The sequence below is a fragment of the Urocitellus parryii genome, chromosome X (genome assembly GCF_045843805.1).
Source record: "Urocitellus parryii isolate mUroPar1 chromosome X, mUroPar1.hap1, whole genome shotgun sequence".
In the NCBI taxonomy this organism is placed as follows: domain Eukaryota; kingdom Metazoa; phylum Chordata; class Mammalia; order Rodentia; family Sciuridae; genus Urocitellus; species Urocitellus parryii.
Window position 1 is genome coordinate 97,623,120 of NC_135547.1, and position 17,731 is coordinate 97,640,850.

General features: G+C 37.0%; 1 protein-coding gene across 7 annotated transcripts in view; it reads left to right on the top strand.

The window, feature by feature from the left end:
- The window catches only part of Cask (calcium/calmodulin dependent serine protein kinase), a 349,943-nt gene that overhangs the window by 158,141 nt on the left and 174,071 nt on the right, over positions 1 to 17,731 (top strand). For all 7 annotated transcript variants that reach the window (XM_026387544.2, XM_026387548.2, XM_026387547.2 and 4 more), the window contains exons 4-5: positions 5,715 to 5,792; positions 10,958 to 11,030. In XM_026387544.2, coding sequence (XP_026243329.1) covers positions 5,715 to 5,792; positions 10,958 to 11,030 — 151 coding nt within the window. The remainder of the gene's footprint in view (positions 1 to 5,714; positions 5,793 to 10,957; positions 11,031 to 17,731) is intronic.

Below are 17,731 nucleotides of genomic sequence, written 5' to 3' on the forward strand. Positions count from 1 at the left end.
AAAGTTTCTCTAAGGCAGATGTGTGTGTGTGTTTGTGTGTGTGTATGTGTGTGTATGTGTGTAACAGGATTGCCATCTTCTCAGACTGGAATGTTAGAACTGTGCTCAAAATGTAATGCCTCAATCTGACACAAGTTTTTTGTGTACTCTTAATTATCATTGTTAGAAATATTTTCTAATTTTCATTATGATTTCTTCCTTGATTAATAAGTTATTTAGCATGCATTTCTTCGCCTCCAACCAGGTGTGGATTTGTTTTGTTATTTTGTTGATTTATTTATTACATAACTACATTGTGATAAGGAAATGTACCCTAAGTACATGTTTCTTGCTGAAGTTTTTAGGCTCAGCTTTTATGTGCATTGAGGTTTTTCTATGCTATCAACATGTCATACCAGAAAAGATTCATTATCCCAGTTTTCCAAATCCATCTCTATGGCCCCAGCCAGGACAGTTTGTCAGGGCTTTAGCCTTTGTCAGTCTCTTCAGAAGTCCACCAAAGAATCATTCAGTCTCACACTGGTGCAAAAATCAACTGGCCCTATCAGTCTTCATCTGATTACCAGTGTTCTCCAAAAGCTCCCCTCACGCCCTGTCTCCTTTCCATAGCCCACTCTACCCCTCAGAGCAGAAGCAGCTCTTGCTAACCTCTCTGAGCTCTAATTTCTTTCCCTGTTCTTACTAGGTAATTTTTCATTCCCTGTATGGTTAATACTTTGAAGACTTAAACAATTTTTTTTGTCTAATTTCATCCAGTTTCTATAGTTGCTATTTTTGTCATCTTCAGGGAAAATGCTGGTCAGAGAAATCCAGGTTTGATCTGTCCTTAATAACAGTGTTTCTCAAAGAATAGTTTGTAGACAAGTGCTAGATGACCATCTGTTACCTGTCTGCTGACAGAGATAGGTATAGAAATTGAGAGTAAACATTTAAAAACTGTATTGCAATTTATGCAAAATAACAGCACAGGATTTTATGCCTTCAGCTCAAAATAATCCTTTGCCAAAGTGGTATATTTGAGGGTGGTGTATTCTGATCCCCTTCAGTGTACACCTTGTGCCTCCAGACTTGTGATCTATTTTCTTTGTTTGATGCCTCGCCTTGGGATAATATTTTAATTATATAAACAAGCATGTTCATGATAAAATATTTAAAATTCAGATAGAAGAAAGAGAAGGAAAGCTAAACTCATTCATAATCCGACCATTTTTTAATTCTGAGCAAATCTCCCATGATTTCTCTCTGCATACAATAAAGAGGCACTCCCCATACTCTCCCATAGAAGGGTTTTTTTTCTCATCTCACTCCCTTAGAATGAAGACAGCTGGGAAATTCAGAACCTGCTTTTTGAAGATTCATGACAGCCCCAGGAACACCCCAAGATAGGAAGCCAGGGGAGGGGAGGGGGGATAGTAGAGAATAGGATAGGCAGCAGAATACATCAGACACTAGAATGGCAATATGTAAATCAATGGAAGTGTAACTGATGTGATACAGCAATCTGTATACGGGGTAAAAATGGGAGTTCATAACCCACTTGAATCAAACTGCGAAATATGATATATTAAGAACTGTGTAATGTTTTGAACTACCAACAATAAAAATTAAAAAAAAGAAATGAAAGAAGCTTTATCATTGCTTAAAGAATCATTACATTATTAAAGTTTATCAAAGAATTGAATTATCAATTTTGTTTAAAAGGTTCAAGGTTATTATATCAGGACTGTACTATGAATATGTACATATTAAATTTCTGTGATGAATAAAATTTGCATAAGTAACAGTATTTTTAGTTTTTATTTCTGTATCATGAAATTTAAAATAACAGATTGCTTTTTTTACTTTAATATCAATTAATATTATAAATAACTAATCAGATAGCTTTAATAAAAGGACTTTCACAGCAATGACTTCAGAATAATCCTTCATCGAACATGCCTGCATATTTAAAAACTTACACAGCTGATTTTGTTTGGCACTTCTGGCTATGAACCACTGAACTGAAAAAGCACATAATGACCAAAAGATTCCATTTATAATGCAACTAAAATATAATGCTGGAGCTTGGATGTGCTCAGTGGTAGAGTGCTTACCTAACATGCCTGAGGGTTGGATCCCCAGCACCATACAAAAAATCATATATATATATATATATATATATATATATATATATATATATATATATACACACACACACACACATATATATTATAATATATATAACATATGTATATATAGAGAGAGAGAGAAACTAATAATCAATATTTGGAACCAATATAAAGAAAACCTTAAAGCTATAACTTAGAGATATGAGAAGAAATGGAGAAACATATCATATTCATGGATGAAAATGTCTTTAAAATTTAATTTCTAGAAGTTAGTTTATAAATGAATGCAATACCATCTTAGTCAAAATATTTTTAAAGATTTACAATTTAACAAAATGATTTTAATTTTCATCTGAGAGAAAAATTCATAGGAAAAAAAGAATAATGAAATGAGATGTATTTTGTCAAATATCACAAAGTGCCATTACAGTATTTAAAATAAGACAGGTGTGCCTTCCTGTAATCCCAACTTCTTGGAGGCTGAGGCAGGAGAATCAAAAGTTTGAGGCCAGCATCAGCAACTTAGCGAGACTCTGTCTCAAAATAAAAAATGAAAAAGCTAGGGATGTAACTCAGTGGTAAAGTGCCCCTGGTTCAATTTCCACTACCAAAAAATAAAAAAAGATAAAATGATATGATTCTGGATCCAAAAATAAACAGGTCAGTGGAAGAGAAACCTAAAAATACCCCATGTATATATGCGCATGTGCAGAGATTGTAATTTCAAGGACTAGTATTTCAGATATGATCAGAAGGAAAAAATAGATTGATCAGTGCTATTAATTATAGCACAGGGCAGTAAATAATTTCCAGTTTTTTCTAATTGACTGATTTACCCCATAGGCTCTGGCTTCTCACCACTTTGCAAACATGCCTGCCCTCATTTCCCTTTCCTCTTTTCCTCTTTAGGTCCCTCCAAAAAGTCTTCCTCTAGATCTCAGGACAGCTCCCAGATTCTTATGTTTTATTGTTATGGTTTTGATAGGAAGTGTCCCCCCAAAGCTCCTGGTTTTTTTTGCAGTAATATTCAGAAGTGAAATGATTAGAATGTGAGAGCTATGATCTAATCAGTCCATCCTAGTTTGAATGGACTGAGTGGTAATTGTATTCATGTGGGCTGTGGCTGGAGGAAGTGGGTCATTGGGGGCATGCCATGGAAGGATGTATATTCCCTGTGGCTCCTTCCACCCTCTGTCTCTCTCAACTTCCTGATCCCACCTTGAGTTGAGCAGTATTCCTTCACTGGGCCCTTCCCCCATGATGCACAGCCTCACCTTCAGCCAATAGTAATGGACTTCACTCACCATAGACTGAACTTCTGACACCGTTAACCCAAATAAATTTTTCTTCCTCTTAGTAGTTCTCATCAGATATTTTGTTCACAACAATGAAAGACTGACTATCACATTTATTATGCAATCAATTTGGCTCTCTCCTTTAGCCAACTCTTCTTCTCAGCTGAACAGTGCTTATCTTCACAATGCACAATTAGAAAGGAAAACACCTAAACAAAACCAATTCCTTCACTATGAGATATTTTTTTTCAGTCCTCATAGATCAACTAGCCAGTTTATACTGCAGCCAGGTTTAAAAATAGGAGTTTTTTTTCCCACAGTACAAAGAAACAAAAAATATTCAGCCTCTGTGGTAATCAAAGAATTGTAAATTAAAGCAATAACAAATGACTTTTTTTTTCTCCTCTCTGATTGGCAGAGATGAAAAAGAGTAGTCATTATACTGGTAACAAGATAGAGGAAAGGACACATCCACATTCACTAGAAAGAATATGAATTTTTTTTCTAATTTTAAAATGTTTCTGGTAGTATGTATATGGAAAATGTTATTGTATGTATACTTTAGACCTAGCAACTCCCACTCCTAAGAATTTTACTACATAGATAATCAGAGTTGTTCACAAAGGTTCACCCAGGCTTGATTTCTGATGGTAGGAAACAGATGATACAGTACTTCAGAGTAGACTAGGCCCTCAGATACATTTTGGAGAGAACCCTACTTAACATTGGAAAATGTCCATCAGGTGTGAAATGGAAACTAGGTAAAAATTGTGAAACCTGGTATAAATGTGGAAGTATTTTTATTTATATAAAACCACACCAAGATCCAAATGATATAATCAGCTGTTCGTTAAATATCTACTGTGTGCTCAGTCTTCTGGTGGGTATTGGGTAAGGGTGTGTTGAAAGTGTAAACCCTACTTGTTGTTTAGAACTTTACACTCTTGTTGAAGTGTTATAGGGTCTGAGATTGTGCGTTTGTTCTTTGTATTCCCAGTAGGTGTAGCTGTAGTCAACCAGAAGAGCACTGGACACAGCTACCAGAGACTTGAATCCTGTCCCTATTGTATCTTTGTCCAATCACAGATCATTTGAGAATGAGAATGATTCTGACCTCATGGGGTAGTTGAAGGGAGGTATGACAGGAAGTGCTCCGCATAATAAGTATGTTAGTGACTTTTTTCCCTTCTAGAAGTTTCTATTTCCTCAGTATAATACCTATAGCAGGTATACTGGAGACTGAGCCACTGGATTTGAAAACATTTTGTAAGGCTTAAAGCATGAAAATGGTACCTGTTAATATGTGAATAATTTCATTAATATAAGTAATGACCTAGCAATAGTTACATGTGCATATATGCGTATATGTATTTACATTATGTAAATGCCAAATGTTGTGACTATGCGTAGGTTGTTAAAGGAAGAAAGCAAAGGAAGACATTAATATAACTGGTGATCATTGAGGGGGCTTCGTAAGAAGTGGGATTGGAATGGAAATTTGAATCGAGGCAGTTATTGATTATGAAGAGCAGTTTATGCAAACGTGTATGTCCAAAAAATAAAAGGAAAAAGAAATGATATATTCAAGGAATGCTAAGAAGACCATTCTTGATAGAGAGGGTGGTTTCTTGAAATGCCATCGGACAGGGTAGATAGAAGAAAGCAGGTGTGGCCAAGACCACAAGAGATCTTACCTATCCTGTGAGAAAGAGAACCATTGTAAGTTTTAGAGCAGATAGTAACACTGTGTCACCATCACATCAATGTATTAGGATATATTTGTAGCAATTAACTTTGGTAACAGAAGTGTAAACAAAAATATAGATCAGCTCATTCTTTTTTTCCTTTCACGACACATAGCTCAAATTTCCCATTTGGTGTGGTGATAACTACAATAAAATGTTTTAAATCTTTGTATTCTTGAAGTATTACATTACATGACTAGAAACCGGTAATTTTAGAATTTGACTCAAAATGTGTCCACAGCCTCCAGCATTGCTCCTTTCTGGGACTTCTTATCATGATAAACTAGAGAAAAGAAAATTTATAGTCAGTTTTCCATACCTCGTGATATTGGATACTCCCATTGCCTTACTCTTGCTAGAGGTTACTTTTCCTGCACGTTTTCAATGTTAAGATGGTTATAATATCCTGTATAATTTATGCGCTTTTCATTGAAAGAAAGGAGATTTAAATAACATACAGTCATTAGCAATAAGTCAACAAATAACTTGATGACAGTGTATTCACTTTCAGTGTTGCCTTTTTAGACAATATTCCTTCTTACATTCCTTTTTACATTTCTCTACAGTATGGATGGAGCTGATCTGTGCTTTGAAATCGTAAAGCGAGCTGATGCTGGTTTTGTATACAGTGAAGCTGTAGCCAGGTATGTATCTGTATCTAACTCCCCAGAGGTGGGCCACGGATGTGGCTCAGATGAGTGCTACAGTACTTGCTTGCCTAGCATGTACAAGGCACTGGGTTCCGTTCCCAGTACTGCAAAAATAATAATAAAATGAGTCTGCAGAAATAAAGTAGAGGAAAGTAATAATGAAGAAATCACCTGCTCTTCTAATGGATGGTGAGTGCACCGCTGCTCCTTGCTGCAAGGATCACAGCTTTTCAATATGCATTAACAGAATCAAATAGTAACTCAAAGTGCAAACTACCAAACAATGAATTGGTCTATTTAAACATGGGTTTAGGGCTGGGGTTGTGTCTCAGTGCTAGAGCACTTGCCTAGCACGTGTGAGGCACTGGGTTCGATCCTCAGCACCACATTAAAATAAATAAATAAATAAAACAAAGGTATTGTGTCCAACTACAACTAAAAAAAAAAAACATTTAAAAAAAAAACAGGGTTTACATTTTCACACCAGAATTGCTGTTTTTCCCATTTCTGATGCTTTTATACAAGGAGAGATTTGATAGCCCAGGAACCATGTGTAGAAATGAACTTGGGTTTCTTTGGTTTAATATTTGTTCTTTGACAGATGCACCTCATTAGTTCTTCCTTTTGCCTTTAGTGATATCACATTGCTATTGATCAGTTCATCTAAGGAAAAACACAAAGCAGTAAAAGAAACAACAAAAAAAATCATTTTTCTACTGAATGTATTTGCTTCAGGCCAGTGTATGGCAACTGTTGTTCTTAAATGGAGTTGTTATAAGACCTAATGACTCAAGATAAGAAATAAATATGAAAAATCATGGATGCCAAGCAAGCACTGGGCCACTAGCTTATATATTTAGAGCAATACAGCTATCTGCTTTGGATATATTAGATCATATCATAATTACACTCCAGTGGGTTGCCTGCTTAAAACATGGTGTGGTGCAGTATTGCATTCCTGTGATTCAGTAGCTGGGAGGCTGAGGCAAGGAGGATCATGAGTTCAAAGCTAGCTTCAGCAACTCAGTGAGACCCTGTCTAATAAATAAATATATATATATATATATATATATATATATATATATATATATATAATTTAAAAAGGGCTGGAGATGTGGCTCAGTGATTAAACGTCCCTGGATTCCATCCCCAGTACTAATCAATCAATCAGTAAAACATGGAGTACAACATCCCAGCATCCCTCCTCAGTCACCAACCATAATATGTTGAAAGGTTCAAACCCACAAACCTATTAGGATTTATTAAAACCTTCTATCATTTGAGAAAGTTATATTAAATGATTACAACTTCCTCCTCCTACCATTCCTTTTATAATTATAGCATCATAGAAGGACATAGCTGGAAACAACTTAGAGACCATCCAAATACAACTTTGAACCCTACATGACTTGACTGTCTTCAAATTCATTGCCCTGAATCATCCTGTCTAGGGAGCAAGGACCCCAGTCTCAGAGATGGAGCAACCATGGCTATAGCACAGAGTAAAGAATATGCTCACTGTAGGAAAGCTGCTTTCCTACACTACTGGGGCTAGAGAGAAACAGCAAATGAAAGTTTATATATGTTAACTATAATTATTTCTTTAGATTCCTGATAACATGTTAAAACCAAAGCTAAATACCCTCTTTTGTGTCATGCTCTTTTTAAGTCCCGCTTACTATTGTTGGGCTCCTATCACAATTGTAAATTCATATTTTTTCTTGTACCTAAAAATTTTTTAAAAATTTCTCTAATACCAAAAATAGTCAATGCTATCCTGATTTTCTTGTGGCCTAGCTGTAAATCACTTTATATGACAAAATGAAAATATCAGTCTTTTGCATATTAATGCTTATATGTTTGGGTGTTTTTGTTTGTTTGGTTGGTTGTTGTTGTTGTTTTGTTTTTGTTTTTGTTTTTTTTTTTTTTGGTACCAGGGATTGAACTCAGGGGCACTCCACCACTGAGCCACATCCCCAGCCCTTTTTTGTATTTTATTTAGAGATAGGGTCTCACTAGTACCTTGGGGCCTTGCTAAGTTATTGAGGCTGGCTTTGAATTCATGATCCTCTTTCCTCAACCTTCTGAGTCGCTGGAATTACAGGCGTGCACCACCGTGCCTGGCATTTGTGTGTATTTTTAAGTAAGTTGAAGTAACTTGCCTTTGCTACTTTTTGCCAGGTGCAATGGCACATGCCTATAATCCCAGCAATTCAGGAGGATGAAGCAGGAGGATCACAAGTTTGAGGCCAGCCTCAGCAACTTAGTGAGGCCTTGAAGACTTTAGTGAGACTGCCTCAAAATAAAAAATGAAAAAGCCTGGGGATGTGGCCCAGTGGTAAAGTGCCCCTGGGTTAAGTACCCACCCCCCAAAATCCTACTTGTCTATATTGCAATTTTCCAAGGGCAGCATAGCATAAAATAAGGAAAGCCAAAAATTCAGAATTGTGATTCTTTTAAAATGTTTTTCCTCAATGGAAGAAGATTTTTTTTTTCTTTTTTGAGCCATGGTAACCAGGATATCTGGCATATATGTTGATAGAGCTGATATTAAACCAGTATTACTTTTACTCTGTTCCCCAGTCATTTTTTCTTACCTTTTCTTAGCTTTCCCTTAACTTCAAGCCTCTCTTTTCCACTGGACTGGGCAGGATGATATCATGCAAAGGTGACATCGTACAATGAAAGAATACTATGGTCTCTCCCAATATTGAGATTTATAGAAAGGGCAGATGTTTATATTTCAAAATGAAAGCCTGTTGACTTTTAAATCCATTTGTATTTGCTGTTAAAATGGTGATTTTATGAAAGGAACTTTCCAGAATGGACCATAAAAGAGTAGCATTGAGACCACTAAGTGACATTGCTCAGGGAGAGATTTGGATACAATTTATTTTAAAAAGCAAGAGAGTATAATTTCTCATTTTTGTGAGTGTACAGGTTGCAGAATCACATTGGTCATGCAGTCACATATATACATATCTGATTCAAATGTATGATATGTCAAGATCATTGTACAGTCATATGTAACTAATTAAAACAAATTTTTAAAAAAAGCAGGGGAGAGGGCCCAGACAGTATTATTAGGTATGTTCCCTATTGCAGATCATCAATGACCATGTAACAAGGGCACATGGTTCTTCCTTTTGTGTACGGTGTCTGGCCAGATGACTCCTAACCTTCCTTTCTCCCTTCTGTTTCTGAGATTCATTGTTAGGAAATTCAGCTTTTATCAGTATTCTAGTGAGACCAACTGCAAGAAGACTCTGAGACACCAAGTAATGAAATTGCTAATGTTGTTTTTCCCCAACTGGCTGAGTTTCAAGAGGAGCAGCAAAGCATGGCATCAAATAAAAATCTGCTCAGCACTTAGTACAGCCCAATTAGTGATTACCTCTGTCCTTTCAGGGGTGATGAGTTGTGGAGTGAGCTAACATATGGAATCAGATTATCAAATCAAACTCTTGCAAATCAGAGAGATCTTTTTACCAAGTACCAAGCTTTACTGAATAATTTCAAGGATACAGGCAATCAAAAGGCTCAGCTGAAGCAGAAAGAGGCCTGGGCTGTCAAGGATAGCTCTCCACATCATTTCTTCCTGCATCAGTAATGCACCCTGGCCCAGAATAGATTAAGTCTCTATCCAAGGTTTGTGGGATTCTACATACACAGAGAAGCATTTCAATTATGAAACATCTCCGTTTTATACCCAAGAGAGATGGATAGCTTATGTGACATTCTCCAGGAAGCCATCTATGCCTCAAAAATCCCAGGTTCTATTTACCATAGATAATCTTAGCCAGGAACATTCTGTTAAGGACATTTCAGAGATAAGGTGTCTTCTGCATGGCAAATAGCATTAGTCTTTTTTACCCAGAGTTAACAAGGAGAGTAGACTGAGTCACCTCTCCTTTTCTTCCACCACTCCCCACCCCTAATAATGCCTACTTAAATAGACTTATTTTTTTATTAAATAATTATACTTATTTAATAAATAAATAAATTCACTTAAATAGATTGCTGGCCAGTTCTTTCCTTGCATGGAATTACCATCTTTCCTGATCCTTAGGGAAGGTGAACACAAACATATATATTGCTGAGTTTCTCTGTAAAGCAGGGACCATGATGCTTCATTAAATGAAGATTTGGGGGATTTTTTGTTTATATTTTTTTGTTTTTGGTTTTTGCTTTTTTTTTAATCCAGGGATTGAACCCAGGGCCACTTTACCACTGAACCACATCCCCAGCTCTTTTTTATTTTATATTTTGAGACAGGGTCTCACTAAATTGCTGAAATTAGCTTTGAACTCATAATCCTCCTACCTCAGCCTCCTGAGCTGCTGGGATTACAGGTGTATGCTACCATGCTTAGTTTAAATGCATTCTCAATTTACAGTATTTTTAACTTAAGATGGGTTTATACAGCTTCAACCCCATCATAAGTCGAAGATCATTTGTACTCTTGGTCACACACTGTTGCTAGTTGACCCTGTTTCCACATTTTAATGACTTTTTTAGAAATGTTAACTCCTTCTTTGTTCTTCACCTGTCCCCAGTGGAGGAATTTCAGCAGACTCCAGCTGCCCATGTGAGGGCTGAGACTTCCCAGGACATGAGCCTAGAACTAACCCTGCTTTGTTCAAGAGTGCCCCAACTAAAACCTGATTAGATTACAAAGAGAAATTGTACACATAGGAGGCTCTTCCCTCATTTGTCCTCAGAGGTAAATGGGAACAAGGCAGAATGTCCACTGTGGTGGCAGACAGAAGGCCCCACCCTTTGGTTAGAATCTTCCAGATAGTTTGTGCATGGCTTACTTAATAGCAATCCAGTGTGACTAAATAGAATTGAGTTTTAGAAGTTTTTTCATGTTTCACATTTTAATCTTCAGTTTGCAGAGCAATTTTACTTATGAACTCTATGAAATTCTCTTGACCTGGCTTAGAAAATATAGAACATGTTATTTCTTCATTAAGCTCATCATTCATGAGTCTGCCAACTTTTTCATTAAGTTCACTTTCTTGTCTGCTCACATAAAGATGTCTATAGGCAGCTAAAATAAAGGTGGGAGTTATGAACTAGGGACTCTGTGTATTAAGTTTTAAAAATAAAAAAAATTTACAGCTTTAAATTTCTTTAATTTCTTTTGTTTTCTACAGCCATTACATGAGACAGATACTGGAAGCTCTACGCTACTGTCATGATAATAACATAATTCACAGAGATGTGAAGGTAAGTCATTCTTATCACTAATTTTAATTTTATGAAGAGAAATTGACATAGTAAATGATAATCAGAAATTTTTTAATACTTTCATAGAGAGCATCTTACATGTAATTTTATTTGCAAATAAAAAAGGTATTTAGCTGCTTTATATTGAGAAAGTCATTATACTGATTCTTAATAGGAACACCTTATAATTTCAGTTTCCTTCTTTTTATTAAAGATTGCATACAATCTAACATTTCATTATTCCTCTTTTGCCATTGTGTGAGAGAAAGAAATGAAAAATCCAACAAATAGGAAAAATGAAACTCCATCCTACAGTGAGTTAATTGAGGGGAAAATTAGAATTTGGTTAATGTAGTAAAAGTTAACCATACACTTACATTTTCATAATGTTGCAATGTAAAACAGTCAGCATTGCATTTTCTTTGCAGGTAGTTTTTAAACATAGTGTGAAATCATAATTATAGATGCAATATAGTTTGTACCCTTAGAATATAAGTATGATCATTATTCATTCTTTCTGCCCATTCCATCCTAGTATCAAGTTAATGAGAACTCTCAGTTCCTGGCTCTGTAACATTTTCAACCAAAATATAGAGGCAATCCAGAAAGGACCAGTGAGCCCTTCTCCTGGCCTCCAGCCCCTTCAAGACTGAGATTCAACAGGGAGCCTCTTAGGTCTCTCCAGCTCTACTTTCAGACTCTTGATATTTTGTTGCTGGCCTCTCTCTAACCCCCAGCATCCAGAGACATGGTCCTTCTTCCTTCAACACATACTACTAAAGGCCTGGCTTCTTCGGTGTATTTTAAATGGCTAAAAAAAATTAAGTAGAGTTTATTTTAACAGAAATTCTTATAGTTAAAAACTGAGGTAAAGCATGAGCAATTCCAGAACCAGCTCATAGAATATTAAAACAGCAAATGAAAATCATTGGAGAATGTACAAAATACATATTAGTGTAAGTTAGTGTATAGTATCTTATTTGTTCTTTTCAAATATAGTGATAGGAAATTGATCCTGTTGTAAGAATGCAATACTGAACAAACCAATGGTTGCCTACCACTTTTATAAAAACAAATTTGTCAGTTATCCACAGAGTAAGGAGTATGGGAAGGTAAAGAGGGAGGGGAGTTATCAAATTTAATAGCATGCTGTGTGATTCTTTTGCATTTAATGAGTATGAGAAGGTACATATAAAGTAAAATATATCTATGTATATTATAAAATATATTCCAAAAAATGATGTAATAGCATTGGGTTAGAACTGTTTCACTCAAGAGGCAATTTCGTTTTGCATGAATTCTGTTAAATTCATGCAAAGATAATTGTATCAGCAAGATGTAATAAATCATGATTGACAATGCACTCCACTGGAATACTTTCAATAACATAGTCAGCTTTTGATTAGCCATGATATTTACTATAATGACAACTCCAAACCAAATAAAATCCAAAAGTAGTTATATTTGACTTCTCCTTCTAATTTATATTCTGACTTATTTATTCAACAAATATTTGAGCACCTACTTCATACAGAATATTGTGCTTGGAGACCTAAAAGGATTATGGTCTCGGGAAGGAGATAAGGTAGTGTATCTTTCATCAACTACTGTAGATCAACACATACCAAAATTTAGTGACTTGAAACAACAACTGTCATTATCCACTCATGGTTCTGCAGTTTGGGCAGAGTTCGGTGGGGACAGCTTAGTTCTGTTACCCATTGGCTAAGGCAGCGTGGCTAGTTTCCACACAGACTTCCCTCAGTTTTCTGGCATCTCAGCTGAGCAGACTAGAACAACGGGGAGCTAGACAGGCCCTCTTCGTTGTCTCTCATTCAGTGAGTTCTCTTACTCTTTCCACATGGCCCCTTCTCCAGCAGGAGAGTGGCTCGGGGCTCCAAAAGAGCAAAAAGGAAAGTTGCTAGGCTTCTTGAAACCTGGGTCTGGAATTTGTACTGTGTCACATCCTCTGCATTCAATTAATCCTATCAGTCGTAAAAAAGGTCATCAAGTACCAAATGCAGTAGCACACACATGTAATCCCAGTGACTATGGAGGCTGAGGCAAGAAGATTGCAAGCTTGAGGCCAGCCTCAGCAACTTAGCAAGGCCCAGAGCAACTGTCTCAAAACGAAAGAAAGAAAGGACTGGGAATGCAGCTTAGTGGTAGAGCACCCCTGGGTTCAATCCCCCAAAATGATCATAAGGCTAACCTGGGTTCAAGGGGAGGAAAAATAGAGTCATCTTTTTAAAATGTCTTTATTAGTACATTGTAGTGGTACATAATACTTGTTTTTTTTTTTTTTACTTAATCATACATGCATAGAATATAATGTGCTCCAGTTCAGTTCCTAGTACTTCCGCTTCCTCTCCCCTCCTCCCTCACTGACCCTCTTCTTCCACTGCTTTCATCTTTTGTTTGGAGTAGTGCGGATATACACAAAAACAGAAGAACTTGTTGGTGGTCATCTTTATAAACAGGCAAACAAATAATTATTATACAAGGTAGAGGGATTTCATGGAGGAGGTCATGTTGGAGCCTGGTCTTGAGTCATGGGGTTGTTACATGGAGACAAGAGGACATTTCATAGAGAAGGAACAGTGTGTGCAAAGACCTCATGTTTGCATTGGATTATATTGGATTAGTTTATTATTTCTAAAGTACATGCCAAATAATTTTTAGGAAGCACCCAGAATCCTGCTGAGGAAGGAAAAAGAAGTCATTCTCAAACTGCAAATTAATAAGAAACACCTTTTTTTTTTAAGTCAGCAGGGAGACTCAACACAGAGTGCATATTAATGTTGATATTCTTGATATTTCAGTACCTGGAATCTATACATTTTGCATAGGTAAATGGAATACTCACAATTTACTTAATCAGCAATGTTGAATTTTGGTGTATTTTCTTAAGACATTCATCTAAAAGATATTTACTGACAGCCTGCTGTGTGGCAGGTACTGTCCTAGGAGTTGGAAATTAGTCAATGAACAAAGCAGACAAAAATCACTGCCCTTCTGGAACTGACATTCTAGTTCAGAAGAGACAGACAATAATCACTGTTTGTTTGTTTGGGGTTTTGCAGTGCTGGGGATCAAGTCTGGGGCCTCACATGTGCTAAACAAGGGCTCTACCCTGGAGCTACACTCCCAGCCCAAGACAACAATCAATAAGCACAAATAAGGAAACTATAGGGTAGGCTAGAATATGAAAAGGACTCAGGGAAATAAAAAGAGGGGCCACAAGGCCAGGGAGTGTTAGAATAGGGACAATATGCCATCTGAGCAAGGACTTGAAGGAGGCAAGGGAGGGACTGAGCTGATATCTAAGACGAGAATGTTCTAGGTAAGGATACAGCCAGTACAAAGGTGCCAAGACACGAACTCAAGTAGCCCAGCAGAGGAACAGCAAGGAGCAGGTATAGCTGGGGCAAAATGAACAAAGGGGAAAGTAAAGAGACAGGCCACAAACCTCCCCCTCCACCCTGCATCCCTCCCCAAGCCAACTTAGACCAGAGAGGCAGCAGTGGAAGTGGTTTAAACAAAAAAAAAAAAGCAGTTATATTCCAGATATATCTCAAAAATTGTGTCAACAGGATTTACTAATATGACTTGGGTAATTTAGGTAAACTTAGTTTGATTGAGGACCTGGTTATGGAGGTATTCCCACATAGTGGACATTGTAAACCTTTCCTAACAATGCATTTCTCTCTTTCCCATTCTCATAATTCTTACCATAAGAGTTAAAAGCATGCAGTTTCTCAAAGGTCCCACCATTATATTGATTAATAATACTTTTTTCTTTACTTGGGCATTTCTTTTTGAAATCATCATACTTGAGTCTAAAAAGGATTGTTAGATTTGAGTGTACAGACCATGTGATCTGTAATGGAACCTGCTTGCTTTGGAGAAGCAATTTCACATGAAATTGCATTAAAAATAATGATAAGCCAGGTATGGTGGTGTATGCCTTTATATTCCAGAGACTCCGGAGGCTGAGGCAAGAGAATCACAAGTTCAAGGCTAGACTCCGCTACTCAGTGAAATCCTGTCTCAAAATAAATTTTTAAAAAAATTAAGAGGGCTGGGGATGTGGTTCCGTGCTAAAGCTCCCCTGGGTTCAGTCCCCAGTACCACATACAACAAAAAGTAATGGTACAATTCTTTGAAATTCAGGGAGACATGTCATCATAACACAAGTTCTCCCAACAGCCACACTAGTGACATTTGGGACCAGACACTTGTAGTGAAAGGTTATCCTGGGTATTGTAGCAAAACTTCTCAGCATCCAAGCCAATAGCGTCTCCTCTCAGTTGTGACAACTGAATAAGTCTTCAGACCTTGCCAAATGTTCTCTGGGGCAGAAAATTGCCCCTGGTTAAGACCCATTGTCATAATATTTCTCAGACATTAATTAAGGCATGCATGCAAATTTCCATTTTTTTCTGTCATCTTCTTCCCTTAATTCTTTTTTTTTCTTGTGAAAGGATGAGAAAATTTCCATTATGTTTTTATTTTCTTCCTCTCATCCCTAAATTAAAAGAACTTTGGAGAAAATTTGCACAGTCGTCCAACGAAATGCATCTGCTGGCTCCTTGCCTGCCTTTGCTGGCTCTGCTAAGCACACAGTTTGTGGAATTCTCTGGGCTCTCCTAACTCTTGCAGGCAGCCCCACAAGGCACCACCTGGATGTGCAGAACCTCAGCATTCCATAGGCCTTTCTGTCACTCTGACCTACTCAGGTACAGTTTTAATAACTGAACTTGAAGTGAAGCAGCTCCTCTGGGAGCACAACTGCTTGCTACACTGCTTTCTATTTTGAACGGGACCTATGCCCAGAAGGTTTAGGTGCTCAGTTTTTAGTTTCAGAACTGTGGAAACTCACAGTGCACATACACTAGCCAGAGGCCTCCCGCCCAATTGTTTCTGGGTATGCTTCCTATAAATGGTTTTCCTCACAACATGTGTCAACACGCCTGGCTGCCCTTCGCTCCCCTTCTGGTCTCAGTTCTCCTTTCACCTTCTGATGGCCTGACTTATAAATGCCTGTTCATCATATAACACTGCTTGCCACGGCATTGTGGATTTCTTAAAGTAGTCCTTCCTCTTGCCTTTGGTTGCTGACATTTCTTTGATATCTGTGACCATGACTCCCCAAAGTCCTTCATATTATATAAAATAAATTTTTCTCATTATAACCCAAACTTACTTCTTTTATTCCTTATGATAAGCAGCACACTGTTGAGGCTGGGGAAATAGCTCAGTTGGTAGAGTGCTTGCCTTGTATGCACAAGGCCCTGGGTTTGAAAACAAAAGCACACTGTTAATCCTCAGGCATTACTTCGGTAATATTGTTGAATATGATGTGCACTTTTGGTTTGAATACAGTTTTTTTTTTAATATTTATTTTTTAGTTCTCGGCGGACACAACATCTTTGTTGGTATGTGGTGCTGAGGATCGAACCCGGGCTGCATGCACTCCAGGCGAGTGCGCTACCAGTTGAGCCACATCCCCAGCCCTTGAATACAGTTTTAATATTTATCTTGCATCTCTAACTCCTATGTATGCTTTTTTTATCCTCCCATCTACCCTTCTAAATACCAAAACTCCTTGATTTATGGGGGGAAAGGGATAAATGTTTTTCTTGTTAGAAATGGCTCCTTTCACTGCTTCTCTCTTGAACCATGGGTGGTGTCATGTGGCCAAAGAGGTTTTTCTGCCAGGTGTAAAACCTTTCTAGCTATAGGAACTCTCTCCAATGATATCAATTCCATTGGAATTTAGGGACCATCAGAGGAAGGTCCCAAGCATTACGTTGCATAATTGAAATGCTTAACAAATTACCAATGTCCCTTTTGTGTTCCTTTTATGATTTGCCAGCAAGCTTCTCTTTCCCTGGTCTTCACATGTTTACTTATAACAGCTTCCACCCTTGCAATCTGCAAAGCAGGGGATAGGCCAAGAGTCCTCATCAAATTAGAACCAGATGGGCCATCTTCCTCTTCCACCCACAAAGGACAAACTCACTTCCAGGTTGGGTAGTCATCCTGAATTTTGTTTATATAGTCTTAATGGTTTGTGTTCCTGATTAATAGTTTGAAATCTGCTTTAATGAGAGTATGTATATAGGAAGAATGAAAGGGGAAATAAACATGTCATGTCTGTTTCCTAGTTAAAAGAAAATCCTGTTGACCTGTAAGTCAAAATTCAGGATTTCTGAAATCCCAAATTTTGGTTGACTACAACTCACAAACAAGTTAAAAATATCATTTTTCTGAAATCCAAACTTTAAAATTGGAGTAAATTTAGAAAAGGATTTTTTATGACATTAAATAGCCAATTTTTCAATTCCATTTAAACAAAAAAAAACTCAACATGGTTTACAATCTGCTGTTTGGGGAAGCATCTGTGGTATAAAGATAAACATGATCATAAAAAATTCAAAATAAAAAATGATTATAATATGTAAGCTCAGTATATAGTTCAGTACATGGCATTTTCTATCAGAATGAATAATTTGAAATATCTAAGTGAATCCCACCATTGTGTACATCCACAATGCAGTCCTAATTAGAATAAGATAGCTCATGCTTGTATAATTTTATCAAAATGGAATCTGTCATGTATAACTAAAAAGGACCAATGAAAAAAGAATAAGTAACTCAGAAATTGTGCACACCGTTTTTGCTGCCTTTTTAAATGT